A 24,293-nucleotide genomic window follows, 5' to 3' on the forward strand; every position below is an offset into this window, starting at 1 on the left:
ATCTCTGAGCTTTTAATATCTTATCAACCACAAAGGAAACTTAGATCATCCAATTCTAATCTTTTAATCGTACCCAAAGTGCTCCACAAACAAAGTGGAGAAGCTGCGTTTATCCATTATGCCCCCAAACTATGGAACACCCTGCCTCTGTACATCAAGCAGGCGAGTTCAGTAAATATTTTTTAAAAAGATCTGAAAACCTGTACAGGAAAGCTTTTACTTAACTCATCTTATCCTGTAGACTACTTTTTCAGATTATTCTACATCTGTTACTATTGGAGGGCGCAGCCAGCCAGAAGCAGATGGGCTCCCCCTATTAAGTCAGGTTCTGCTCAAGGTTTCTTCCTGGAATATGGGAGTTTTTCCTTGCCACAGTTGCCATATGGCGTGCTTGTGGGGCTAAGAGGGTTAAGGCTGCCAGTCTTATGACGTCATTTTCTATATTTTTGATATGTTGCTGAGTGGATCATAAACAGCCCCAGCAATGAAGAAAAGTGATTGATAATGACTGACTGACTATTATTGTGTTACATGCTTCAAATGTAAAGCACTTTGAGCTGCATTCTGTGTATAAAAGGTGCTATATAAATAAAGCTTATTATTACTGCACACAGGTAGAGTAACGGTTCAAGAGAATGGGGTCGTGTCAGTGTTTATTTATGTTTGTCCATTTGTGTTTATTTTTCAGATTCTACTCAAGTGACCTCTCAAATGAAAGCTGACGACATCTCTTGGAACAAAAATAGGCTATGTTGAATTAAAGAATAGACTAGTAAGGATTTGATTTGTTAGACATGAAGATGTTCCGAAATCAAAGCAAAACAGAAAAAAAGGATTTTTAGGTGTGCATTTCAGTTTGGCATTTCCTCAGGTGACAAGCAGTAAGTGTTTAATAAGTTAATCAACATTGTGTCCAGTATAATTGGTTACAAGAATCAAATTTGTCTAGATTACAGAATGTCTAGATCAGCCTAAAACTCAGATTATCTATAACATTCAATTAAAATCCATTCAGTCTAATTTACAAGTAGCCTACTTTACCTGAAGTCAAACTGTATGAGTGTGTTTAGAGTTAGCATCCAGGGGTTAATACTGTAAACTGTATCAGTGTGTTTAGAGTTAGGATCCAGGGGATAATACTGTAAACTGTATCAGTGTGTTTAGAGTTAGCATCCAGGGGATAATACTGTAAACTGTATCAGTGTGTTTAGAGTTAGCATCCAGGGGATAATACTGTAAACTGTTGTACAAATGATCTGCTGCCCATATTCCGTATGATTTTTTCAGTTCATTGAGTAGTCAGTATACAAAACAGTCCTTCTAGAAATTTAAATCTGCATTGTTTTTTTCCAGAACTTGAACGAAATTGAAAGTTGTCCCCGTCCTCCTCCTCCTCCTCCTGTCTTAGATGGTCTCACCTGTCTCTCTTCCTCTCGACGCTCTCGTACTAGAGCATGAGCTCCGGTCCTGCTCCTCCCGCTCTCCTGGGGCCTTCACCACTGCTGTTCAAGGCTCAGCTGGCTTCACTGTGTCTGGGACTCCAACCTTTGCCCCAACCCCTATGTCTTCTCCCATCCCTGAAAGAAAAGGGGAAAAGGGGAAATGAAAGCTGTCCCTCTTGCCTCAGGATAACACTCTAGCGTACAGAGACCCAGTGCACAGGCCCCAGACCGTACCCCTGTCTCTGTTCCTTCTCCTACTCGTCAAGGCTCAGTTCAAATGTTTGGCCGTGCCCCTTTGTCTTCTCCTGCGCCTGTGTCTTCTCCCATCCCTGGAAGAAAAAGGGAAATGAAAGCTGTGGAGAGCACTCTGTCATGCAGAGACCCAGTGCACAGGCCCCAGAGCACTCTAGCATACAGAGACCCAGTGCACAGGCCAGTGCACAGGCCCCAGAGCACTCTAGCATACAGAGACCCAGTGCACAGGCCCCAGAGCACTCTGTCATGCAGAGACCCAGTGCACAGGCCCCAGAGCACTCTAGCATACAGAGACCCAGTGCACAGGCCCCAGAGCACTCTAGCATACAGAGACCCAGTGCACAGGCCCCAGAGCACTCTGTCATGCAGAGACCCAGTGCACAGGCCCCAGAGCACTCTAGCATACAGAGACCCAGTGCACAGGCCCCAGAGCACTCTAGCATACAGAGACCCAGTGCACAGGCCCCAGAGCACTCTGTCATGCAGAGACCCAGTGCACAGGCCCCAGAGCACTCTAGCGTACAGAGACCCAGTGCACAGGCCCCAGAGCACTCTAGCGTACAGAGACCCAGTGCACAGGCCCCAGAGCACTCTAGCATACAGAGACCCAGTGCACAGGCCCCAGAGCACTCTAGCATACAGAGACCCAGTGCACAGGCCCCAGAGCACTCTGGCATACAGAGACCCAGTGCACAGGCCCCAGAGCACTCTGGCATACAGAGACCCAGTGCACAGGCCCCAGAGCACTCTGTCATACAGAGACCCAGTGCACAGGCCCCAGAGCACTCTAGCGTACAGAGACCCAGTGCACAGGCCCCAGAGCACTCTAGCGTACAGAGACCCAGTGCACAGGCCCCAGAGCACTCTAGCGTACAGAGACCCAGTGCACAGGCCCCAGAGCACTCTAGCGTACAGAGACCCAGTGCACAGGCCCCAGAGCACTCTGGCATACAGAGACCCAGTGCACAGGCCCCAGAGCACTCTGGCATACAGAGACCCAGTGCACAGGCCCCAGAGCACTCTGGCATACAGAGACCCAGTGCACAGGCCCCAGAGCACTCTGGCATACAGAGACCCAGTGCACAGGCCCCAGAGCACTCTGGCATACAGAGACCCAGTGCACAGGCCCCAGAGCACTCTAGCATACAGAGACCCAGTGCACAGGCCCCAGAGCACTCTAGCATACAGAGACCCAGTGCACAGGCCCCAGAGCACTCTGGCATACAGAGACCCAGTGCACAGGCCCCAGAGCACTCTGGCATACAGAGACCCAGTGCACAGGCCCCAGAGCACTCTGACATACAGAGACCCAGTGCACAGGCCCCAGAGCACTCTGGCATACAGAGACCCAGTGCACAGGCCCCAGAGCACTCTAGCATACAGAGACCCAGTGCACAGGCCCCAGAGCACTCTAGCATACAGAGACCCAGTGCACAGGCCCCAGAGCACTCTAGCATACAGAGACCCAGTGCACAGGCCCCAGACCCAGTGCACCTTCCCCGTCTCTGCTCCTACTCCAAGCCTTGCCCCTTCAGGTGTTGCCTCCCGTCTCTGCTCCTACTCCAAGCCTAGCCCCTTCAGGTGTTGCCTCCCGTCGCTTGGCATCTGAGGCACGCTCAGTTGATGTCACGAGATCCACTCTGCCTCCTCCCGTTGATCGTGCCAGTAAAAGAGTTAGCAAGGGCTATGAGACTCCTCGTCCCCAAACCTCTAGGCACCTCTCTGCTCTTGCCTTGGACTCCTTCTCACTGCCGCTTGGTGGCCGTGCTGTTTCCTCCACCCAGTCAGTTTCAGACCGCCCCCCTGCTGCCTCGGATGTCATGTCGGCTCCTTTACCTCCTCTACCCCTACGTAAACGCTGTCCGCTCCCTGCTCCTGTTTTCTATGGGGCTGCTTATTCTGCCCCACCTGTCACTGCAGGCGATGGCGATGTTTCTGACTATATTGACATTCTCGGGGGCTCCTCTCCTGTCTATGAGGCTCAAGCATTGCCCTCAGACCACCCCCCCTGCTCCCTCTCCTCTGCTCCTCCTGTTGTCCATTGGGGTGCTCAGCCTGTCCTGGCTCAGAGACACAGAAGTGCTGCTCTGGGGAGCCCCCTCAGAAGAACCAGAGGTCGGGCCTATCCCTCTAACATGGTCTTGGAGAAAGGCTCTGGGATGTCTGTCCCTCTGCTCCCACCAGTAGACGCCCAAGAACATGGTTCCCCTTTTACCCCTGGTCCCGGTATCCCGGAGTCCAGAAACGCTGCTTGCTGAGAAGGTATGCTGTCATCGATTATTCTTTGCCTGTGCACAATAAAACATATTTGACATGCAAGTTTTAAAGTAACGAGATGGAGATGTTGAATAGAAGCTACTTCACAAGGACAGGATTGTTTGGAATGTTTTTATGAGGCCGTGGTGTCGTGGTTTGATTACAAAAGCACATGTAATGAACTATGTGAGAACTCTCGGGAGTCTACTGTGGAAGTAATGTTGAGTTCACCATTACAGGAAGAGCCAATGCTTACACGATGTGAGATCACATATTGAGATCAAACCCAGTGCATCATGGGAACAGTTGGCATGTCTTCAGAGCCCAGTAAGATATCTGCTCTTCAGACTTCTTCTGCTAGTCATAGAACAGACAGTATACCTATGACACAATATGAATTGGCCACTGCTTTATATTTCTATCATCTTCAATTTCATTTCAGTATGTTAAGTTTTGTATGCTTACAGGGGGTTACTGGGAATGCACAGAGGAAGTGGGATTGCTCCTGGGTGTGGATCTGAACTTCTTTGCCAACGTTTTCCTGAAAGAAAAAGGCATCTCATCTCTGGGTGAGAAATGATTTCTGTCATATACACTCATCTACACTACACAGAAAAGTTCCAATCATATTTAGTTTAGGCTAAAATTTTGACTGATACTATAATAGCAACCTACCAATATGTTTTTTTCTACTCTTTAAATTATTTTGTATGTGTGTGTGTGTGTGTGTGTGTGTGTGTGTGTGTGTGTGTGTGCGTGTGTGTGTGTGTGTTGTCTATCAGGCCCCAAGGCCCAGGCTGATATCCTGAGGCTGGTGTCCACCCTGCTGGTATATAAGGATATAATATAACTTTAAATACTTTTAGCTATTAAAGCTATTATGGCAGAATAAATGAGTGAGAGGAGAATTAAAACAAAAGTGAGTGAAATAAAAACTCTTACTGTGTGTGTTTCTGTGTTTGTTATTTTAATTAATTACTGTGTGTGTTTCTGTGCTTGTTATTTTTGTGTGTTGACCGCAGCTCTTACTGTGTGTGTTTCTGTGTTTGTTATTTTTGTGTGTTGACCGCAGCTCTTACTGTGTGTGTTTCTGTGTTTGTTATTTTTGTGTGTTGACCGCAGCTCTTAGTGTGTGTGTTTCTGTGCTTGTTATTTTTGTGTGTTGACCGCAGCTCTTACTGTGTGCGTTTCTGTGCTTGTTATTTTTGTGTGTTGACCGCAGCTCTTCCGAGTGGGAGGCCCTGAAGCGGGCGGTGGACTGGGTACGCTGGGCAGACAGGCAGTACCCGTGCGTGTGCAGCCGGCTGGAGTTCGGCCGCGACTGGGAGTCGTCCACACAACAGCTACTGGGATTCGACCGCCCGCACCCCCTCTCTCCCCTCAACCCTCTGCTGGAAAGGAGCAGAACCATACTAGCCTGCTAGAAACACACACACACACCACACTTCCATACTGGCCTGCTAGAAACACACACACACACACACACACACACACACACACACTAGGGAAATGCCAATATCCAATATTCCCATAAACAGTTAAATATAATTAATAGACAATTAAATAGACCAACTCCTCAAAGATATCTACACAATATATACACACTTATTATCAAATATATACATAATTAGCATCATCAAAAATCTAACATGAGCAAAGAGTTTTCGGACCTCAACATGACCTAAACTAAAGCTACTTTGTCTAGGGTATGTTGATAGCTGACCTCGGACCTCAACATAACCTAAAAGAAAAGCTAGAACTAACCTACACACTGGCCCTACGTGATGTAAAGACGTGAAAGTAGAACCTACCGTGTGTGGGTGCAATGTGTGTTGTGTCAGCTTTGGCAGAGCTCTAGTGAGAGGTCACTTACCTGTGGCTCTCGCTGACCCGGTGTATCTCTCTCCCAACGCAATTACGAACAGCCCAAATGTTGGTTCCTAATAGGTTCAGTTTTGGTGTGTGGTGGTTTAAAATCCAAAGGAAAAAAAATGAGACGGGTCCAAGTTTGCCAGGCAAACGCCCATGAGGGATCACAGGCCCCTCGTCCTTTCCGAAGGCCTGGAAACTAATTGTGAGCCCCAGGACTTAGGACAGGTGTCCAATTTAACCTAATTAGCCACAGATAGTGACATCACTGAAGCCCCGCCTGTAAGTCAAAAAACACCACCAACAATTTTCTTATTTTAGTTTTTTTTATTTATTTTTTTTTATAAATTTTTTACTCTTTTTATAAATCTTTTGTGTGTTTTTTTTCCTTTTCTAAATTTCCTTTACTATATACATTCAATTTACAAAATGTTCCCTGTAACAGGAACATAATAAAATCATTCCTCTGACATCCACAAGTTCCAAAAGTGGGAAACGCTGAGAAAACTAACAAATCCATAATCTCAGACAGTCCCGAGTCAATCACAGAAATAAACCAAAGAGAACAAAGCTCTCTGCTGACACTTCAGCGCATGTCCAGGTGAGAAGGATCCACCACCCAACTCCACCTAAAACACCAGCGATGGCCTGCATAGGACTTTGCAACCTGGAGACAACTCCAGTTACTGATCCCACCAGCCAATGGTCTACATGGCTGTGATAACCCAGTTTTGACACCAAATTCTTACCCAGTCGGCCCTAAACTAAGAGACTCCAACATCTTGTCTACTAGGCCCAAACAGGTGAATGACTGCCATAAAGCAGACGTATTCAATGTGACATTAGACAAGGAGTAGGCAGAGACGACCACCAAATCAGCAGTGGGGTAAAACAGCTCTGGAGAGTCTTCACCACCAATTTTATTTGACTGCTGGTCAAACTCCCGATGACAATCCAGTATGAATAGCGCAGTCTGAGCTCCTTTTTCAGATTCAAAAGCACAAACACAATCCTCAAAACAAGTGCAAAACAAATGCTCCCCCACTCCAGCCCCTGATCGAACGTCCCCAGGCCTTCACCCTGTAGAAGTGACCGGAGGTAAAGAAAGGCATGTGATCTACAGGCGGTGGAACACTGGGCATTTCTGTGTGGGCACTAACCTTCACTTCACTGCCATGGCCAGTTCCCTGACCATTGCCACCAGCAGTACAAGTGGAATTCAGCTTAAGTGCAGGCTCCTGGTCAGCCACAAGGAGCTCTCCACTTCCTTGTTCGGATTCAAAAAGCCAAACACTGCCCGAAAGATCAACACGAGTCGACTCATTTTCAAATGGCAACTCAGAGCCACCCACAGGTTTATCTTTAGGACCCAACTCACTCAATTGGCTGCACCAATGCTCAGCATCCCCTGATCCAAAGATCCATATACTATCAGAGAGATCCACAGTGTATTCATCATCCACACATCTCATCTCATCAACGCTAATTAAGGTGCTACCTTCCGGCAATGCACCATCCGTTGAGGATACCAACAGGGGATCAGAGCCATTGGCACACTCCATGCACACAATATCCAGCCTCTCAGTCTCAGGGTCATTCCCAAACTGTTCTGCCAGGCCTCTGTGCTCTTGTTGTACCTGAGGCAGTTCCTTTTTTATTGGGCAATCTCCCTCCCAAGTTGTTGCATGTACTTCTCATGTTCAATCTCTTGAACCGCTTTAGATTGCTCTGCTATTATAGAGGGTGCTCGGTGGTAGTGGGGGAGGGGCATGAGAGTTGTAACATTCAACATTTTGGCTAAGTCCCCTCAATCTGTCAGACTTGCCTACTGCAGCTTTAAGCTGTGACCCCTAATCTACATGTAAGGTGTCAAGTCAGGGGTTCCTTTTATTCGTAATTAATAACAATTTAAGTATCTTGATTTTATTTTTTAAAATTCAGGGTTTCCTTGGTTAAGGGGGGAAATGAAGGGGAAGTAAACAAGTTCAGTTCCTTTGTCCTTAATCCGATCTGCACATTTCTACTTAAAAAATACTTTATTATAGGGTTATAGGGTTATATAGGTTAAACCTAAGGGTTTTAAGGTCAAAAGTAAGGGATGCAATTAAGGGGTTGTGTTTTGCAGTGTATGGTAAGTCACTTTGGATGAAACCATCTGTTAGTTAACCATGTTTTTGTGCAGACAGTGTTATCCAAAGCCATACAGAGTAAAGACTGTCTACCTTGTTACAAGTAGTTCTACTACTTCAGTCTGAATAAAAGCATAATAAAGGTCATTGGTCTGCAGGTTTGTTGTTGTTGTTGTTGTTACTAGGCAGTGAGCATCATTTTGCTTTGTCTGTCCTCTGTCTCCTCATGAACTCCTCTTTGTTGATAATTTGAGTTTCCTCTTGAGCTACTGTCTTCAGCTCCTCTGTCAAATTAGCTTCAGTTTGTCTGAGACTGGTCGTTCTAGTGTGGTCTTCTCTGGTAGTGTGGCTGACCGCTCACCTTTGACCTGACGGCATCACTATTATACTGGTCACCCGCCGGTGACGCCAGCTGTAGTCGCTGATCAGCATAAACAGAAGCGTTGTTAATATGAATACCTTTATGTGTTTTTCTTTGTGTTTTAACATGACAGGTTGCAAAGATACAGACCTGTAATTAGATGGCTGCTGTAGTTTTGTCAGAGAGTTTGTTTCCCCCTCAAAATAATTTCAGTAAGCAATATCTGGGGTAATGAATCTTGACTTGTTTGTAGCCCCACTAGGTTACAAGAGAAGCAACAGGAGTTTTGACATTATTGGTACTGTATAGGCCCTAGGGTATGCCTACAGGCATAACAAAGAATCACTCTCGCTTGGCACTGGTCTCTCTTTGACACAAAGACATTTTTTCTCATGTTTTATTCCATTTATCTTGTAAATGTAAACATATGCGTGCAGGAATCTTTTACATGTGTCAGTGTGTGTGTTCACAGTTGTGTAGATAGGTTACTTTACTGATGTTTACTGGTCACTTTAGATGCATTTCCTTATGTCACCGCTAGAGAGGATTATTGTTTTGTTATGATTGTAGATGGGGAGTGTCTTATGCACAACAGGACCAGGAAGCAGGCGCGGTGAAATTGCATTGGTTTCTCTCGGATTGGTTTCTTTTCACTTTATTATAGTGCTTTTTTTAAAATAACTATTCTGTTGCGTCGACTGAAAGGCAGCACATTGGTCTGCGACAGGCCAATTTGTGTGTGAGAACAAGTTGTCCCTGCTCTCGACTTAACAGAGAAGCAAATAGGTTGGTCATGAGTTTGTCTTTAATACAGGCTACTCATTCCTTTATTTTTGCAGTGACAAGCACAGCTGCTATATTGTAGACTACTTGTTTTATAGTCCTTCTTTTCGCTTGAATCTGATTGTAAGTCTGACTATATCTCACATCGTAGAACTATGACCGTTTTCACCAACTGTGCCGTGGTCTTAGAACTAAAGGATTTGCCTTTCAAGGAAAAGAAGAAAATTCGTTTGGCCATTACGGACAACGGAGGCAGCCTCTCCTATGTGGTCAACAAGCAGGTTTGTTAGTTCTTTGGTCATGACAGTATGAACTCTCAGGACTTCTAGCACGCTGACTACCCGTCATAACATGGGCATAGACATGTCTTAAGAATGTCTGTTTGGTGATTTGGTGATCCAGGATGAATGTGATCTGCTACCATAGCATGGCACATGTTCAAAGTCTAATGTAGGCACGACAGTTGTTGATAGGCTAGGAAAACATGACTGATTAATTCATTTAAATAGCCTAACCTAGCAAGACAATCCAAGACAGCTATTTTTGTTTGTTGTGTCTCTGGTTGCTTTTAACATATTTTCTGATGTTCTCGTTGCTTTTAACTAACACTTTTGATATAGCCTACTTGTGAAATAATTCAGCGTTCTCTCTATCTGCAAATTTAAATGTCTCATCTGTCCATAACGCATAATGTTCATGTCTGATTGCACCTTCCACACACACACGCACACACAGTGTAGCTTCATAGTGGTGAGCAGCCTGGGGAGTCTGAGCAACAACCGGCAGCGGAGCGCCTGGAAGCACCAGGTGCCGGTGGTGGGGCTCCAGTACGTGCAGGCTTGCCTGGAGCAGAAGGCCCTCCTGCCGGCCCTAGAGCACGTCCTGGTCCCTGTGACCCACCCAGCACCAACCATTCAGCCAGGTATGGAGTACACATTGGATGAGTCATCTGGCTCGGTTATCAGAGTATGGTAGGACTTGTTTGGCAGCAAAAACTTTTTGCCTTTTCTGTGTGTGAAAAATTGGGCATTTAAGTAGGTTAATTTATTCGATAAAGCCATGGACAAGCAGCTGAAAATCATATAGCATAGGCCTTTATCAAGGGTAAAGAGTTAATGGTTTGTCTGTTTACATGATTGAATATCTGCCTGTTTTGTCTTATTGACACCCTGAGCTGTAAGCTGATCCTTTGGCTGAATTTTCCATACACCCAGTTTGAATCCAATAGTAGCTTTATTCTTCCAAACTACTATGAATGCAGTTAATTTGAGATGGCAGAGGGCTGTGCCATGAAATGAAATGCCAGTCAGTCAGGTTGACCATCCTGGCATAAGGGGCCGTTCACACCAAGAACTATAACGATAACAGTGAAAAAGTATAGCTTCTAGCTATGAATGACGACGTCCACACATAACTATAACAATTATGACACTGATATTGCTAATATAGTTCTTGCTCCTGGTGTTTACGACCTTTACCTGCCTATAATTACTTTGTTCTGTTAGTAGGACACAGTGTGCTCTCTCTGGGCCTGTCTGTGAGGCGAGCCACACTGCAGTTCACTATAGGGCTAGGGGCTTTAACAAGTCCACCCAAGACATTGGTGTTATTTATGATCACTATCAGCTGTCACTCCCCACATGGTTCCATCTCCAGAGATACCGGTGATTCTGTGCACATTGTGTTTGCAGTCTGTCAACCTGTTGATATGGAGCTCTGATTGCTTTGTGTCACTGATTACAGTTTGCGCATGAAACAAAGCAGTGATGATTAATGGTTGCACCAGGGGTTTGTGACATGCAGTGTGTGGATGACGAGGCTGAGAATGCTCCTTTTCTTAGACAATATAAGTCATACTTATTGGACGTTTGTGCATGTGTGAGTTGAAAATAGAGAGAGTGAGACAGAGAGAAATGATTGGATTTTTGTAATGTATTCAGTATATTCATGCATAATTCACATTTACTAGCAGAAGTGTCACACAAGGCTTGGGCTTGTTACTGTTGGGTTCCGTTTGTAGTGAGACTGCTGACTGCTGAGGAGAAGTTCAAAGGTCAAGATCCACCGCAGATAAAGATAGTAAAAAATCAGGTCAAGGATGACTCCAACTATGTTTACAACCATCGGTAAGTGCTGCCTTATTTGGTAAGTAAAGAAGACAGATGAAGAAGAAGACATTTTGAAAATAAAATTAAAGGCAAAAAGCAAAAGCATTTTATCAGAGGGCAGGGTATGGGTTATACTTGCAACACATAAGGATAAATATGAAAGAGAGTAAAATACAGTTGAGACAATAGAATTTCCTTATGTGTCTTGTGTTGAATTTCCTTATGTGTCTTGTGTTGAATTGCCTTATGTGTCTTGTGTTGAATTTCCTCATGTGTCTTGTGTTGAATTGCCTTATGTGTCTTGTGTTGAATTGCCTGTTCCGGGCATCTAGTAATTTCCTGGGGCAGTGGCAGTGTTGTGGTTAAGGAGCTCGTCTAGCATAACCTGACTCTCGCCAGATGAATTTTGTTCCGCCTAGCTCCACTCATCCATCTGGGATCGATCCATTGGAGTAGTGTTTTCAGAAGGCTGGGCCTTATCAAAAATCCTTGCATATGATTGGATAAGCCACTTGTCCGTCATCTATTGACGTGCTACTTCAACCACTCACATCGAAGCCAACCCGTGATGCTGAGAACAGTCTCACAGTCGCTTCTACGCTACGTCACATGTATGAAACTCCCGCCCTGTGTCCTGATTGGCTCTACCATAAAATCTGGTGCCGAAATCACTCTCAATGGAACTGATCCCAGATGGATGTGAGTGGAGCTAGGCGGAACGAAATTCATCTGGCGAGAGTCAGGTTACGTCTAGCATGCAGTAGCCATAAAAGTAGTGGATTCAATACCAGGGGGAAGGCCCATGGCATCTGTACGTTGCTTTGGACAAAAGCATCAGCTAAATGCATACACATAAACATTCCTCATGAAAGTGGAGATTTGAAAGTGAACTTGTTTTGGCCCCAGCCTCCCCTCATTGTGCATTTACAGTGTGTGTGTTTGTTCTTCCGCCTGCACATAACTGCTTCCTCTGAGCAGAATCTACTGTGAGCGTGACAGAGACCTCCCTACGTACCCCTCTAACTTCCAGGTGGCCAAGTACTCCATCCATAGCACTGCTGCTGGGGTGAGTCAGTGGACATCTGTCACAGTGTGTCTTAGGCTGTTTAAAAATCTTAAATTCATAGGGTCATTTGTGAATTTACATATCTTTCTGTATGTGTGTGTGTATGTTTATGTGCGTGGGTGCATGTGTGTGCGTGTGTTCCTGCTTGTGTGTGTGTGTTCCTGCTTGTGTGTGTGTGTGTGTGTGTGTTCCTGTTTATGTGTGTGTTTGTGTTTGTGTGTGTGTGTGTGTGTGTGTGTGTGTTTGTGTGTGTGTGTGTGTGTGTGTGTGTGTGTGTGTGTGTGTGCGCGTGTGTGCGCGTGTGTTCCTGTTTATGTGTGTGTGTGTGTGTGTGTTTGTGTGTGTGTGTGTTTGTGTGTGTGTGTGTGTGTGTGCGTGTGTTCCTGCTTGTGTGTGTGTGTGTTTGTGTGTGTGTGTGTGTGTTCCTGTTTATGTGTGTGTGTGTGTGTGTGTGTGTGTTCCTGCTTGTGTGTGTGTGTGTGTGTGTGTGTGTTTCTGTTTATGTGTGTGTGTGTTCCTGCTTGTGTGTGTGTGTGTGTGTGTGTGTGTGTGTGTGTGTGTGTGTTCCTGTTTATGTGTGTGTGTGTGTGTGTGTGTGTGTGTGTGTGTGTGTTTAGGGCGGTTGGTGTGTCCTGGAGCTACAGAGTGCTATATGGGAGCAGGGTCATGTGTTCCGGGTTGTGCGCTACATGAAACAGGTCAGATCAAAAGCCATCACTAACCATCAACACTGTTATTAGACTCACTGTGTCCTCAAATTATTCACTTTATGGATTCATGATATCTCTGTCCTCTGTACATCTCTATAGCTTCTCATATTAACATGATATCATAAAACACTCTAGCTCTACTGTTTTGCAAATTCTACAAATTCATAAATTGTAAACACTGTAACTGATACCTTGTAACTGATAAATGTATTTAAATGTGTTCATATTCATTCATTCCCTTTCTCTATCTATCTGCCTGCCTGCCTGTCTGTCTGTCTGCCTGTCTGTCTGCCTTCCTGTCTGCCTGTCTGTCTGCCTGTCTTGTCTGCCTGTCTGTCTGCCATGTGTCCACCAGAGGGTGCTGGAGCGAGACCAGCTGGTGTTGTGCTCCTGCTCTGAGGATGCTCTGGAGGTGTATGGGCAGCTGCAGGACAGACTCAGAGCTGACAACTTCCAGCTGCAGAGACGCCTGCCTCCACAGCATGAGGACATGGGCTCTCCCAGCCTGAAGCAGGTGAGCTGCACTAGGCCACAGCCCTGATCCCTGACCCCTGACCCCTGACCTATTCCAAAGGTGTCGGACTCAAAGCAAGCGGCATACTTGGCCCGTTGATACTTTTTTCGCTTGATATCAGCAGTGTTTTGGGTCATTATCATTCTGTAGCATGATATCAGCAGTGTTTTGGGTCATTATCATTCTGTAACATCCGGCTTCTGCCAAGTTTTTGGATCATTTATGATGCCATGTAACAATGCATTATGTAATAACATTGCATTTCCCTGAGCGCCGCTGTAGCAGGCAGTTCACTGCGTCGGGATTAGTGTGTTCACTGTGTGCTGAGTGTGTTTCACTAATTCACGGATTGGGATAAATGCAGAGACCAAATTTCCTCACGGGAGTATATATACAGTACAATACTTATACTGCATTATGTAATAACTGGATAAAATGTAATACATTTTTCACGTCATTATGCAATAACCGCTGCATTTTGTAATAATCTGCCGCATTATGTTATAAACTGCCTGAATGCAATATGTAATATATTTTGCCGCATTATGTAATAAGTTGATGTGTGTGGAGAAGTTCAGACACGCCCCGGACATATGCGTGCTTAATTGGCGCCGACCACCTATGGTGAAGTCCGGCATAAGACAAAAGCTGGGCCGTTGTAGATGACAAAAGACTTGATTTGCAAATGGTCGAGGCGTGTCTTCACCAGACACAGCAGTTAATATGAGGGAGACAGGCTGATGAAGTTAAGATTACATTTGTATACAGTATGTTCTTACAAATAATTTTTACTACACAATCAGCAGCAAATGTACAGGTGAATGTGCTAGGTGACTGGAGGGCGGTCTGGAAAAAGCAAGTGCGTGTGTGAGAGTCAGGTGCTGCAGCAATGAGTTTTTTAAAAAAGGTTCCTTTGAGTGTTCAGTTATTATTAAGAAAATAATAGGTACTAGCTACTGGTGAAAATAATTGTCACGCAGTTTGACATTTTGCAGTAGTGTTCTAAAGACCAGCACGCGTACCACCAAGAGAATGCGCAAAGAAAGCCTTGCAACCTCTTTTTTTTAATTATTCAACGGATCTAGTGATATCGTTTTTTTTTTTCTCTTTGCTTATGCTCTTGGAATACCATTAAGCAATTGGATAATATATTTAGTTTGCTCTGTCGTGGCAAAATTCTTGGGCAGCAGCCTACTCGCTTCTTTGTTGGATTATAAAGGCTCTTGGTGTGATCTGGCAAAGGACATGACATCTTACGTTTGGACTTTGGATTTCGGGGACTGAAAAGAAGTGGAAATTAAAATGGTTTTCGGTTGTTTGGGGCATTTATTGATGTGCACAACCTGTGGTTATTTATTGATGTGCACAACCTGTGGTTATTTATTGATGTGCACAACCTGTGGTTATTTATTTGGTGCTGCATGCTGCACAACACAACCCATCCTGCCGAGAGCACCTGAAAAAACATCTGTTGTATACCTGAAATCCCGTGTGTGTGTGTTTGTTTTTGTGTGTTTGGCAGCTGCTGCTGGAGGAGGAGCTGAACTGCAGCACTCTGTCACAGGAAGTGGGCGTGTTTGTGGAGCTGGTGTGGACTGAAGCACTGGGGAGTCTGACCAAAGTCCTCAAAGTGCCGGCCCTCAGCATCAGCCCCAATGATGTAAGACTGACACTACAGATGAGTGTGTGTGTATGTGTGTTTGTTTGTGTGTGTGTCTGTTCCTGTGTGTGTGTGTGTGTGTGTGTGTGTGTGTGTGTGTGTGTGTGTGTGTATGTGTGTTTGTGTGTTTGCTGTGCTTGTGTTTATACTTGTGCTTACTGTATGTCCAAACTCATGCTGCCAGAGTGGTTTGGCAGCTCTGATGTTTTGTAAAACACTCTTGATGTTGTGTTCTTGAATAGAGGGACGTTTTAATCCTAGAGCTAGGTTGTATCTATGAGATATGGGTACAAACTGACTTGCAAAGATCAGGGATCTGGGCTGTTCATGTAAGTTGGTAATGTTGATATTTGGTGGCCTTGAGCATCAGTCCCAATGATGTAAGACTGACACTGCAAATTACAGGATATGGCCAATGTGTGGGCTGATACAGTATGTACTATTTGTCTAAGTATATGTGTTTGTGAAGGGGTGTGACAGAACAGTGTGTGTGTGTGTGAGAGAGAGAGAGAGAGACTGTGTGTTCATTACTTGTGTAACCACATACCAGCACATTCTGTGTGCTTATGTATCTTTGCATTGTGCCTTTTGTTTGATTTTGTGTGTAGGGATGAACATGCATGGAGGTGTGTATTTGTACGAGGGGTGTGTGTCTGGTGGTGTGTCTTCTGTGTCAAAAAATCTATTTGGTATTGTTTTTAGTATGAAAAGACTTACCTAGCGCTCTCTCAAAAGATCATTTTGACTTAATTTAAGAAGATTTTGACTTGTTTTAAGTAGTCTTATCAAGACAATTTTACTTAACGCACTGGCAGAAAAAATTTGCTTGTTTTTAGAACAAATTTGCTTAACGCACTGGCAGAAAAATTTGCTTGTTTTCAGGATGAAATGTCTTAAAATAAGTCAAACTTTTCTTAAATTAAGTCAAATGATTTCACAAGAAAGCGCTAGGTAAGTGTCTTTATACCAGTGTTTCTCAAACTTTTTTCTGGAGACCCACTTTTTAAAAATGACAGACTATCGCGACCCAACTCGTGACTGTGGTAGTTAACAAACTAGATCCTTATAGAAAGCTGTTAGCTTTCCTAAGCTATATATGGTATAAGGAACCAATGAGCTAGGCAACAAATTCCCATTATGTTATTGTGTAGCTTAGTACCCTGGGAGTGGGACAGCTATAAGTTAGTGTCTTGAGAGTGAGGCAGTTGTCCGCGTGACTTTCTGAGTCACTCCTTAGAGCAGTGGTTCTCAAACGTTTTCTTTCATTCCCCACTTTGATCAAGGGGGCATTCTCGAGCCCCACCTGTCCCTCATCGCTCTAAGAAAGTGGTAGGTCAAGCTTAAAATTGTCAAATTTATTGAAATAATGACAAGTTCTAAATATATCCTCTTCAACAGAGTTAAAATCAGCTGGTGCTGCAGATAAAATAAATAAATAAATACATAATAACACACATATTTCTGTTTTCCAGCAACATATTAGGAAGCATAGGTCATTTTACAGCATTGTACAATATATTCAATGAAATACCAACATGCTGCATTAAATGGATCCATACTCCAGTCATACTGAGCACTGCTGGTTGGGAAATATTTATGAAATAAACTTTGCAGGGATGTGATGTAGGCCTACTGTTTAACACATGGGATCACAAGAGTGGCTCCCGAATAAGACGTTTCAGCGATTTCGCTCAGCAATCTCAAAGGCATAATACTGTCGCGATCGAGGCGCCTGTCCCATACCTCAAGTTTTTTTGATGAATGCAGTAATCTTATTTGCTAGGTGAGGTAGGTGCTTGTCTTTGCCTTGTAACTGGACATTTAACTCATGTATCGCTAAGATATATCAAATATATCGCTAAGATAGGCCAGCTTCGTCAAGAAATGTTCATTAGTGAACGTGCTTGCAGATTCAAACATGCGCTCTTCCTCCAAGAAGAGGCGACTCGGAGCTCAAAAACGCGCGACAGCACTTTACCTCGGGAAAGCCACCTTGCCTCGCTGTGAAACAGTACACCCTTTTGGTCAGCTGCCATTTCTTCGCAAAGTGCGGAGAATAGACGGGCTTTTAAGGGCCGGGTTTTGATGAAATTCACCACTCTCACAACAACGTTCAAAATCTCATGTAGGTCGGGACTAACTAAGCTGCCTTGACACAAGTGCTTCCCTGTGAATAACACAGTGCGTCCATTGCGCATCGGGTGCTACCTGGGCCTAGGCTACAAACAAAAAAAATAAATAAAATAAAACTCCTGTTTTTCACGTCAGTTCGCGCCCCACCTTGCATGTCTCCGCGACCCACAGTTTGAGAAACGCTGCTTTATACTGAAAACAATACAAACTAGTTTTTTTTATCTTGATCTAGATTTTATTAGATATGCAGTTGTTGCAGTGTGTGTAACTGCTGATTGTGTGTAATGGCCTCATTTTCATGTTTATTGTGTGCTAATGTGTGTATGCCTCCCCCCTGTGGCTAAAAATGGGAACTTCAGCCCTCACAGTGGGTCCTGCTCCACTTCAATTTTTTTTTGTTTTTCATTTCATCTTTGAAAAATTAGATACTGATGTGTGTGTGTGTGTGTGTGTGTGTTTGTCTCCTCACTGCTGTGCTGTCCCTGCAGGTGAGCCGTGCGGAGGGTTTGCTGCTGCAGGTGCGGAGGTCAGAGGGGGCGGCTGAGAGGAAGGTCCTGCTGGAGGAGCTTCACTCTGTGCTGCCCCACACACTGCCCCATACCCTCCCTACTGCCAAGCTCACCTCTCAGGCACTGGACCTGTGTCAGGTACACACACACACACACACACACACACACACACACACACTGCCCCATACCCTCCCTACTGCCAAGCTCAACTGCCAACACACACTTCCTGATACCCACTGTGTGCAGGTGCTGAGGGACACGCTGTCTGTGAATGAGGCGGTGATGAGGAGCTCCAGTCCCTCCAGTGTGGGGAAGTACAGAGCCCTGGGCTGCAGCATCGAGAGCCTCCCCCCTCAGAGCCCCGCCTACCAGACCGCCACTCAACTGCTGCAGCACCACGACAAGCAGGGGTGTGTGTGTGTGTGTGTGTGCGTGTGCGCGTGTGTGTGTTTGTGTGTGTGTGCGTGCGTGCGTTTGTGGGTGTGTGTGTGCGTCTCTGACTCCCTGTGTTTCTCTTGCAGGGAGATTAAGATTCACCATGTGTTCCATGTGCAGCGTGGGGCGGAGCTTCAGATGTTCAGGGAGGAGCTTGGGAACATTAAGCCCCTCCTCCACTCCACCAGTCCTGCCAGCTTTGTTGGAATCCTCTCTCGGTTAGAAAACTCTGGAACACACAAACACACACAGAGACACACACACACACACACACACACACACACACACACACACACACAGATATATACTACATACTTACCTGATAAACACTACCAGAGCAGTTATATAAATATAACCATAAATACCCTTTTTCTATGGAGACTATGCAAAGATTATTAGTATAACTATTGCCTATACATAGGAGGATAAGCGGAATAGTGGCATATACGGAATATACGGAATTAATGGACTTGGTGGAGGAAACACCACTCAGCTGCGCGTTGTGGAGTTCTTTGCCTCCGTCTCATCCATTAATTCCGTATAGTGGGACACCTTGTTATCCCTTACATAACTAATGTAACTAGTGTTCCTAATGTAATTGTTGTCCATGCTGTAATAACAGTAGCTATATAGATATGACTATGCACTCATAACTAGTCTTACTAGTGTTCCTAATGTGAGTGTTGTCCATGCTAGTGTTACTGATGTGAGTGTTGTCCATGCTAGTGTTACTGGTGTTACTGATGTGAGTGTCATCCATGCTAGTGTTACTAGTGTTCCTAATGTGAGTGCTGTCCATGCTAGAGTTACTAGTGTGAGTATTGTCCATGCTAGTGTTACTAGTGTTCCTAATGAGACTGTTGTGTCCATGCTAGTGTTACTGATGTGAGTATTGTCCATGCTAGTGTTACTAGTGTTACTGATGTGAGTGTTGTCCATGCTAGTGTTACTAGTGTTCCTAATGAGACTGGTGTCCATGCTAGTGTTATTAGTGTTACTGATGTGAGTGTCGTCCATGCTAGAGTTACTAGTGTTCCTAATGAGACTGGTGTCCATGCTAGTGTTACTGATGTGACTGTTGTCCATGCTAGTGTTACTGATGTGAGTGTTGTCCATGCTAGTGTTACTAGTGTTCCTAATAAGACTGTTGTCCATGCTAGTGTTACTAGTGTTCCTGATGTGAGTGTTGTCCATGCTAGTGTTACTAGTGTTCCTAATAAGACTGTTGTCCATGCTAGTGTTACTAGTGTTCCTAATAAGACTGGTGTCCATGCTAGTGTTCCTAATGAGACTGGTGTCCATGCTAGTGTTACTAGTGTTCCTAATAAGACTGTTGTCCATGCTAGTGTTACTAGTGTTCCTAATAAGACTGGTGTCCATGCTAGTGTTACTAGTGTTACTGATGTGAGTGTTGTCCATGCTAGTGTTACTAGTGTTCCTGATGTGAGTGTTGTCCATGCTAGTGTTACTAGTGTTCCTAATAAGACTGTTGTCCATGCTAGTGTTAGAATTTTTTCCAGCAGCGGTGCTGTTGATTGTAGGAAGCCCCCCCCCAAAAAAAAGAGAGAAAAATTTGAATAAATGACTCCTTAAATGGTGACTTCTGGTGGATTGTGTGAAAGAAATTGACAGATTGAGTTACAAATTATGACATAACCATCAACACAAGCATTTACAAAGCATGATTATTGCAGTACTTTAAAAGGATGTTGGTTGGGATTATTCATGTTTTTCTTTCACCTTTTTCATTTACATTATTAGTAATTAGCCACTACAACTGTACACTGTAGGCCACTGTACAAACTATTACTATTGAGAATATACAGTGCTGTGCATAAGTTAAGACATTTATTTATATAATAACATTTATTCATTTACGATACATAATACATTAAAAAATAATTTATGTCCTATTTTTTTTTAAATTAAGGCATTAAGACAAAAGCATCTATTACTCAAATTCAATTAAACCCACCAATAGGCTAGCTAGACCTTAGTTTCACAGCCTAGGTATGTTAGCAACACAGGGCTTGAAAGCATTGCCTGTATCACAAACAAAAACGAAACAATGCGTGGAATTTATCTGGGAATAGGCTACTGAAGGTACAGTAGAGGCGAGCTATCTCGCTGGCGTGTTTAATTTGGTTCCTTGGTTGTAGGCTACGTTTTTTGCCCAAAATTGTGTCTGCTAATAAACCTAAACATAAACACAAACAAGCGTGATCTGTGGAATCCCTGACTGCGCCTTCAACGTTAGCCTACTATTATTTGTTGACATGAAACCTGAACGAACGGCAGCTGTTCCTGAAGTTCACTTGCGTCTATATATATATTTTTTTAATTAGGCTTTTTTTGCAGTGGCGCTTGAATTCCAGGAGCGGCGCTGCGCCGCTCATGAATACCTTGGGGAAACACTGTAGTGTTCCTAATACAGTCCCTCTAGGATTTCGCGAGGATTTTTTGAGATTGTTGCGATCTAAAATGCCTGATTTAGCGACAACTTTTCTAAAAAATTGCGATGGAAGCTGCGGTGTTTTTAGCTCTTTGTTGCGAAGAAATTGCGGGAGGAAGTGAAAATTGCAAAAATAGTTGTGATTTTTTTATTTTTTATTATTTTTTAATTGAGGGCAATTAAGGTTAGTAAGACGAAAATCACACTGATCATCTTGATGCTTATTAAAAAGGGTAAGTAAAGGTAAATAGTAAGGGTTACAGAAAATCAAGGTAGGCCTAGGCTACTTTATTTGTGTAAATACTTTGACTGGGGTAATTCACAAAGCAGTATAACCTTTTCGTAGAACTGTCCAAAAAAGACAGCCCCCTAAAAAGATGGCATCATGTCATGTTTCAATACATTCATATATGTTGTAATTCATATTAAGTTCATATATTTGTAATAATTCATATTCTGTGACTTGCATAATTACTAATAGCCAACTAAGTATCTAGTAATTTTATATTGATTTAAACTATTAGACTACACTTTTCTTTAATGTTATTACATTGGTGGTGTGTAAGTCTAATTCACTGCCTGCCAGTTTAAGGACGTGAGAGTAGCGTAATTACATTTCTAAGTGGATTGGAACGCTTGCATCTCACTGTGTTCGGCTACGAGTGGAAATAACTTTTTGCATAGTGCATTACAATATGTGGATGGATTTCGGGATGTTTCTATGTCATTAGTTAAAATAAATGTTAAAAAATAACTCGAATGAACGCATTCTTGGATCACAGAAGAGGTAAATGTCTTGCAATGTTATTCATTTCTATGATTTTGGTAGCACTACACAACTGAGCCCACAAGCTAGCAAACATGACACGAGCTAAAAGACATCTCCAGGTGTAAACGTTTGCCAATGGATTGCATACTGTAGCCTACTCAAATGTCAGTAAAAGTAGGCCTTAATTAACTTACTTTCATAGCCTAGGTAGGTTAGCAACACCAGGTTGAGAGATGCGCAAGTAAAGCAGATCATTAACGTTAGCCTTCTATTTATTGTCATTAAAACTGCAGAGGAGTGAACATAGGGCAGTCTCTGGTGTCTGCAGAAGTGAGTGTGGCATCTGACTTAATATTCTGCACGAGGGACTGTTGTGGTAGGTGAAATTTCATGGGGAAACCATGATGATTGGTCAAATTTGCGAAAAAGTTGCAGTGTTTGGATAAAATTGCGAGGTCGCCCAGAATTCACGAGGATTTGCTGAATTTGCGTTAATTGTTGCGATCGCAACATTGCGAATTCCTGGAGGGACTGCTAATAAGACTGTTGTCCATGCTAGTGTTACTAGTGTTACTAGTGTGAGTGTTGTCCATGCTAGTGTTACTAGTGTGAGTGTTGTCCATGCTAGTGTTACTAGTGTTCCTAATGTGAGTGTTGTCCATGCTAGTGTTACTAGTGTTACTGATGTGAGTGTTGTCTATGCTAGTGTTACTAGTGTTCCTGATGTGAGTGTTGTCTATGCTAGTGTTACTAGTGTTCCTGATGTGAGTGTTGTCCATGCTAGTGTTACTAGTGTTACTGATGTGAGTGTTGTCTATGCTAGTGTTACTAGTGTTCCTAATGTGAGTGTTGTCTATGCTAGTGTTACTAGTGTTCCTGATGTGAGTGTTATCCATGCTAGTGTTCCTAATGAGAGTGTTATCCATGCTAGTGTTCCTAATGAGAGTGTTATCCATGCTAGTGTTACTAATGAGAGTGTTGTCCATACTAGTGTTACTAATGAGAGTGTTATCCATGCTAGTGTTCCTAATGTGAGTGTTGTCTATGCTAGTGTTACTAGTGTTCCTGATGTGAGTGTTGTCCATGCTAGTGTTACTAATGAGAGTGTTATCCATGCTAGTGTTACTAATGAGAGTGTTGTCCATGCTAGTGTTCCTAATGAGAGTGTTGTCCATGCTAGTGTTACTAATGAGAGTGTTATCCATGCTAGTGTTCCTAATGAGAGTGTTGTCTATGCTAGTGTTACTAGTGTTCCTGATGTGAGTGTTGTCCATGCTAGTGTTACTAATGAGAGTGTTATCCATGCTAGTGTTCCTAATGAGAGTGTTGTCCATGCTAGTGTTCCTGATGAGAGTGTTGTCCATGCTAGTGTTCCTAATGAGAGTGTTGTCCATGCTAGTGTTCCTAATGAGAGTGTTGTCCATGCGGTATCTGCCCTGTCTCTGCAGGGGTCTCCTGCTGCCCCGTGTTGGAGTGGAGCATCATGGAGTCCAGCGCACAGATGTGGGGCACCTGGGAGGAGGCATCTACTTCAGCGACTCCTTCAGGTCAGTTGCCCTTGGCATTGGGGCATTAAATACGCAAGTTACGTTTTCTTCTTTCCTGCTCTTCATCTGCCAATAAGCCCCAGTGTGAGTATCTCACACTAACCGTTCCTTCTCTCCTCTCTCCCCCTTGTGGATCAGCACCAGTGTGTAGTACTCTGTATGTAAACATGTACACCCTCTCAGCCTTACGGTTCCTTCTCTCTTCCCCCCCTTGTGGATCAGCACCAGTGTGAAGTACTCCAGGCCCGGTGTGACGGACGGCTCACGCCTGCTGTTGGTGTGTGAGGTGGCGCTGGGCTACTGTAGAGAGTTCCGGAAGAAGGACACCACCCTGACCATCGCTCCTGAGGGCTACGACAGCGTCCATGGGGTCCGCAGTACCCCCAGACAACACTCTGAATTTGAGGTACTCATGCTTATGGGGGAGTCAAAGAATAACACATTGTAGAATGTTTAATGTCTTTCCACAGAAATGCTTGTATATGTAATACAGAAATGTAAATATTTCCTTGACATAGTTTGTATCAGTACCCTCACTTTTTATTTAGTTTAGTTTACAAATATTTAGTTTCTTTCTATAAATGTATCTTCATAAATACTTACAAGTAAACATACATACAGTAATACATTTTTGAATATATGAATATATTATTATTGAGCATGTGTCTTGCTGTAATTGTTCTCATCATAATGTGGTTGTCATGGTATCATATCTGTCACTCCCAGGCCGTTGATGGCTCCTGTGTTTTTCCTGCAGGACGATGAGTACGTGGTGTTCAGCCCTGACCAGGTCCGGCTGAAGTATGTGGTCCAGTACACACTGCCAGACGACCAGCTCAAGGACTTCCAGCCGTCTGTTGACACGTCTGTGGAAAACATCCCTCCAGCAGGAACTTCTGACACATGTGAGTCTCCACTGATGGCCTTTCTTTCCCCCTCATCCAACATATGAGACCGTATGGTTTGCATGCTGTAGAAAATTAATTAGACCCTACATCATAATAAGTGATGTCATTTCCTATGTACCTAGTATTCAGTTTTTATTTGGATTAGGTTACATAAGGTTATATAGGTTTGATGCAGCAACATTTTATTACATACAATATTAATATGTTATTGTTTAGAGAAGAGGCACACAATAGTGTATTAAAGTGCAATTCCATGATGATGATATTTTATAGCATTGTAGTTAATTGTACATGTATTATATAGTTAAGACAAGTGTGTGGTTATTACAATATAATAATAGTTTAGTAACATACCTTAGAAAAAGTGTTCCGTCATGAAATATAACA

At 43.7% G+C, this 24,293-nt stretch overlaps 1 protein-coding gene and 1 long non-coding RNA gene across 5 annotated transcripts in view; one reads left to right on the plus strand and one right to left on the minus strand.

Annotated features, from left to right (window-relative positions):
- Positions 1 to 833: 833 nt before the first annotated feature.
- On the minus strand, positions 834 to 6,128 carry LOC121694490. Of its 3 annotated transcripts, none has more exons than XR_006025777.1 (6): positions 5,133 to 5,818; positions 4,419 to 4,494; positions 4,210 to 4,334; positions 3,913 to 3,985; positions 1,677 to 1,771; positions 834 to 1,577 (listed from the first exon to the last, which is right to left on the minus strand). It is a non-coding gene; the product is annotated as an uncharacterized LOC121694490 (long non-coding RNA). The 3 variants fall into 3 exon arrangements; XR_006025776.1 differs by lacking the exon at positions 834 to 1,577 and adding an exon at positions 5,827 to 6,128 and having other exon boundaries at positions 5,133 to 5,410; XR_006025780.1 differs by lacking the exon at positions 834 to 1,577 and adding an exon at positions 5,827 to 6,128 and having other exon boundaries at positions 5,133 to 5,413.
- A 1,444-nt stretch (positions 6,129 to 7,572) lies between these two features.
- Positions 7,573 to 24,293, plus strand: part of LOC121693567 (protein mono-ADP-ribosyltransferase PARP4-like) — a 44,908-nt gene continuing 28,187 nt past the window's right edge. The window contains exons 1-14 of one of the 2 annotated variants that reach the window (XM_042073107.1): positions 8,703 to 9,098; positions 9,247 to 9,376; positions 9,831 to 10,017; positions 11,116 to 11,221; positions 12,182 to 12,269; positions 12,887 to 12,967; positions 13,335 to 13,493; positions 15,016 to 15,153; positions 17,775 to 17,933; positions 18,042 to 18,205; positions 18,317 to 18,448; positions 22,900 to 22,998; positions 23,221 to 23,404; positions 23,756 to 23,903. In XM_042073107.1, coding sequence (XP_041929041.1) covers positions 9,251 to 9,376; positions 9,831 to 10,017; positions 11,116 to 11,221; positions 12,182 to 12,269; positions 12,887 to 12,967; positions 13,335 to 13,493; positions 15,016 to 15,153; positions 17,775 to 17,933; positions 18,042 to 18,205; positions 18,317 to 18,448; positions 22,900 to 22,998; positions 23,221 to 23,404; positions 23,756 to 23,903 — 1,771 coding nt within the window. In that variant the 5' untranslated portion in view covers positions 8,703 to 9,098; positions 9,247 to 9,250. Of the gene's footprint in view, positions 9,377 to 9,830; positions 10,018 to 11,115; positions 11,222 to 12,181; positions 12,270 to 12,886; positions 12,968 to 13,334; positions 13,494 to 15,015; positions 15,154 to 17,774; positions 17,934 to 18,041; positions 18,206 to 18,316; positions 18,449 to 22,899; positions 22,999 to 23,220; positions 23,405 to 23,755; positions 23,904 to 24,293 lie in introns of both variants that reach the window. The other variant, XM_042073115.1, reaches the window with a different exon arrangement.

The sequence above is a fragment of the Alosa sapidissima genome, chromosome 2 (assembly GCF_018492685.1).
Source record: "Alosa sapidissima isolate fAloSap1 chromosome 2, fAloSap1.pri, whole genome shotgun sequence".
In the NCBI taxonomy this organism is placed as follows: Eukaryota; Metazoa; Chordata; class Actinopteri; order Clupeiformes; family Clupeidae; genus Alosa; species Alosa sapidissima.